At 39.7% G+C, this 4,191-nt stretch overlaps 1 protein-coding gene across 1 annotated transcript; it reads left to right on the top strand.

Annotated features, from left to right (window-relative positions):
* Positions 1 to 1,939: 1,939 nt before the first annotated feature.
* On the top strand, positions 1,940 to 3,026 carry LOC308098063 (microfibril-associated glycoprotein 4-like). Its single transcript, XM_080446282.1, has one exon. The coding sequence runs from the start codon at positions 2,011 to 2,013 to the stop codon at positions 2,719 to 2,721; it is 711 nt and encodes a 236-aa protein (XP_080302408.1). The 5' UTR covers positions 1,940 to 2,010; the 3' UTR covers positions 2,722 to 3,026.
* Positions 3,027 to 4,191: the final 1,165 nt, after the last annotated feature.

The raw sequence follows: 4,191 nt of genomic DNA, 5'->3' as shown, positions 1-4,191 counted from the left end.
TTTGTGGGGACTGCTCTGCTTCCGGGTTTTTCCGGGTTGCGACTGGTTACGCCCACCGTGGGACTCGCCGTACATATGCACGCAATTCGGGAGTTCCGAGGCGGCTATCCACGGAATTAAGTGCACTCGTTCCGTGCAATGTTACGGTAATCTCTGGAGATCAGGCTGGTTTTAAAAGGAGCAGGAAGAAGCTATTGCTTATAATGTCCTACCCCTTCATTAACAGTTTTATATATATTAAAAAAATAATATTTATACATGTATATACAACTTCAAAATGCAGTACCCTCACACACCTTTTTGTCAGCATCAACAATTTCCATTTCCCTCCTCGTTGCTGTACTCACTGGTCAAGACTGAAAGAACACTGACCAGTGTGTCCCTGCATATCAGCATTGTGCTGCTTATGAGTACATGTGTTGTGTTGTGCATGTGATGTGCATGTGTTGTGTTGTGCATGTGATGTGCATGTGATGTGCATGTGTTGAGCACGTGAGTGTTGTGTATCCAACCCAGCTAGACAGAGTTTCTGCAACAGCGTGAACTTATCAACCTGCAATGAGAGCATGAACGCCAAAACTAGATATTTAACTTGATGTTCACATGGAACAAGATAGAGAGAGAGGGATTTTTTATTTTTTTTTGCAAATGTATTTGTTTCCTTGTGTCGCAACCTGCAACATCATTGTTTGGTTTTCTTCCTCATTCCTTCACTGTTCGGTCCACTCAAACTCTCACTTATTAATCAGTGCCAATTTCATTCTGCTTTCCACCAGTTGCATCATTTATTTTAAAATTAAATATTTTGTATTTCATTTTATGGAGGTACAGGACAACAGCTGTTTTATGGAGGTACAGGACAACAGCTGTTTTATGGAGGTACAGGACAACAGCTGTAGCAAAACAGCTGGAGTACTAGGTCATAAATAAGTATATAAGCATACATCTATTCCACGTCCCCCCAGTAGTCTAAAATATGTCCATTTAAAGAAGTACATTTAAAGCAGATATTATATATATAAAAAGCAGATATTATATATATAAAATTATATGTATTTGGCCGCGGACCCTCATGTCAAAATATTTTGTTCCAGGAACCCCCAGTAGCAAAGATTTGAAATACAAATGTTCGCTTAAAAAAATGTTATATTCAAAGATTTGCACAAATGTTCACGATTTTTCAAAATCGTGAACATTTGTGCAAATCTACAAGCTCATTTGTGCAGATCTACAAGATCATTTGTGCAGATCTACAAGCTGCACTCGGTGCCACAAGCAGCACTCAGTGCCACGCTATGAGCTTGTATATATCTGCTATATTTGAATAACCAAAATATAAAAGGTTGAAGTGGTTAAAATTATTGTGATGCAATATTAACACATTTTGCTGGGGATCCCCTGGAACCCCCCTCAAGGACCCCTGGGGGTCCCCGGACCCCACTTTGAGAACCAACGGCCTAAAGAATCAGCTACACACCGACGCAAGCACGCACGCAATCACGCACGCACGCACACGCGCGCGCACACACACACACACACACACACACACACACACACACACACACACACACACACACACACACACACACACACACACACACACACACACACACACACACACACACACACACACACAAACACACACACCTGAATACATCATGTATATATAATTTATATATATTTATTTTGTATTTCTTATTTCTTGCTGTTTTGCTATTAGCTGTTGTCGTGTACCTCCATGAATAAAACGATATAACTGTTGTTATATAACTGGTGGGAAAGAGAAGGAAACTGGCACCAATAAATAAGTCAGACATGGGGGGAAAAATGAAAGATATTTAATACTGGTGGAGGTTTTGCCAAAATGAAATTGTACCGCCTCTTAACCACTATAAATGAAGATTCTCAAACTCAGACTGCATTAAACCTTTTACTGGAGCTGAACTTACACTCAACACACTCAGACGTCTTTTGATCTGAACAACGTTGGTGCAACTTAAAGACTTCAAGATGATACTTGTTGTTGCAGTTCTGTTTCTGGCTGTAACAGTCCACTCTGCTCCTCGTTGTGATCTCAACCTGGCTCTGGACTGTGATGACATCTACAACAATGTCTCCAGACAGAGTGGAGTGTACAACTTCTACCCCACTGCTACTCCTGTCCAGGTCTACTGTGACATGGACACAGATGGAGGGAAGTGGACAGTCATCCAGAGAAGAGTGGACGGCACTGTGAACTTCTACAGACCCTGGGCTCAGTACCAAGCTGGGTTTGGAGACGCATCAGGCGAGTACTGGCTGGGACTGGAGAACATGCATCTCCTTACCAAGGACAAAAAGTATCAGCTGAGGGTGGACATGGAAGACTTTGAGGGAAACACAGCGTTTGCCTCTTACTCCTCTTTCTCTGTGGGTTCTGAGGCTGATGGCTACAAGCTGCAGGTTGCTGGCTTCAAGGATGGAGGAGCAGGAGACTCACTGACCTATCACAATGGAATGAAATGCACAACCTTTGACAAAGATCAGGACAGGTGGGGCAAGAACTGTGCCATTCATCGTTACGGTGCATTTTGGTACAACGCCTGTGACCATGCTAATCCCAACGGTGCTTACCTTTGGGGAAAGACGCCTCACTCCAACACAGGTGCATTCTGGTACCGCTGGAAGGGTACTCAATACTCCCTGAAGGCTGTAGCGATGAAGATCAGACGTGTTCCTTAAACATGTTTAGGTTTGCATGCATGTATTTTAGAAAAGCACAGCCGTGGTATAATAGGCATGATGCAATATTTACTCTTTTTCATGGTTTTAATTTGGGTTTTTGCTCTCTTTGGGACTCTGTTTAATCCTAAACTCATACAGTAGATATCTGTATTGTATTACATATTATTACAGTGGTGACCTGTCAGGGCTTTTAAATGAATACATAATCCAAGATGTTGTAAACATTGTCATGAATAAAGAGATGCATGCAAAGACAAAGCAAGGTGTATTGTGTAATGCTTTACTTAAAGGTCGGGTCTATACTTCATTATAATGACATTTACAATGCATTATAAGGCTTCATAACACTCGTTATACATGTTCATAATGATACATAACAACTTATAACAAGGTTTATGAAGTATTTTCCGTGTTGGTCAAATTACATTATTATGCTTAGAAGAACAGCATATTATAACTACCATACTTTTGTATTGTAGCTTGTTTTATAAGTATATAGAGGGTCTAAGTGTTTAGAGTGTATGTTATGCAGAGAGACTCCTTTACAGAATAAACTTGCTGTTACAAATATGCACAGGGCAGTGGTGGAAAAGTACTCAAAATGTACCTGAGTAAAAGTACAGAAGTATTGGTGTCAAAATGTACTTAAAGTACCAAAAATGTATGAAATAGGGCTAAAGTGGTTAATGTATGTTTTATAATGTAATCATTTATATCTGCAAAGTAACTGGTAACTAAAGTTTTCAAATAATTGTAGTGGAGTAAAAGTACAATATTTGCCTCTGAGAAGTAAAAGTACTGAAAATGGTAAATACTCCAGTAAACATTTAAGTAAACATTCCTCAAAAGTGTACTTAAGCACAGTACTTGAGTACATGTACTTAGTTACTTTACACCACGGGCACAGGGTCATATAGTATACAGCTACTTCATTCCTATTGTGGGAATGATTTTTAGTTTATTGTAATTATGTTTTACTTAATGTCATACAATGAATATACATATTTGCCATGTTTAATTTGGCATGAGGAGGAGGAGGGACTAGGACAGGTGGGTGGTGCTAAGGTGGTGGAGGAGGTGCTAAGGTGAGAACCAGGTATACTTAATGAACTGGAGGCATGTCCACATAAAAACATAATTTTAACAATTTCTGTACACTTTTTTGAAAAAAAATCTTCCTCCTAGTATAACCATGATACTGGATGATTATGTTTTAGGGGGGGGGGAAATCACTGAAAATCACGGCACCCCGTCATTAAGTACTTCTACATTGCAGTATTGATACTTTTACTTAAGTAGAACTTTTGAGTACTTTTTCCACCACTGGTTGTCGGGCAGAAAACTCTGAACTCCATATTCTAAATGTTTGTGTTTTTGTGTATATTAACAAACTATACTTGATCATACTCAGTGTGATATAACTATGAGAGTGACGACACTAGCGTTGACTCCCATCGTAAGAATGGA

This window comes from Gymnoscopelus braueri, assembly GCF_963280865.1.
Source record: "Gymnoscopelus braueri genome assembly, chromosome: 13".
Classification (NCBI taxonomy): domain Eukaryota; kingdom Metazoa; phylum Chordata; class Actinopteri; order Myctophiformes; family Myctophidae; genus Gymnoscopelus; species Gymnoscopelus braueri.
The sequence above is the reverse complement of the archived record's forward strand: the minus strand, read 5'-3'. Positions and strand labels throughout refer to the sequence as shown.

Excerpts from the sequence above, each read along its gene's own strand:
- LOC308098063 (XM_080446282.1), top strand. The coding sequence starts at position 2,011 with ATGATACTTGTTGTTGCAGTTCTGTTTCTGGCTGTAACAGTCCACTCT.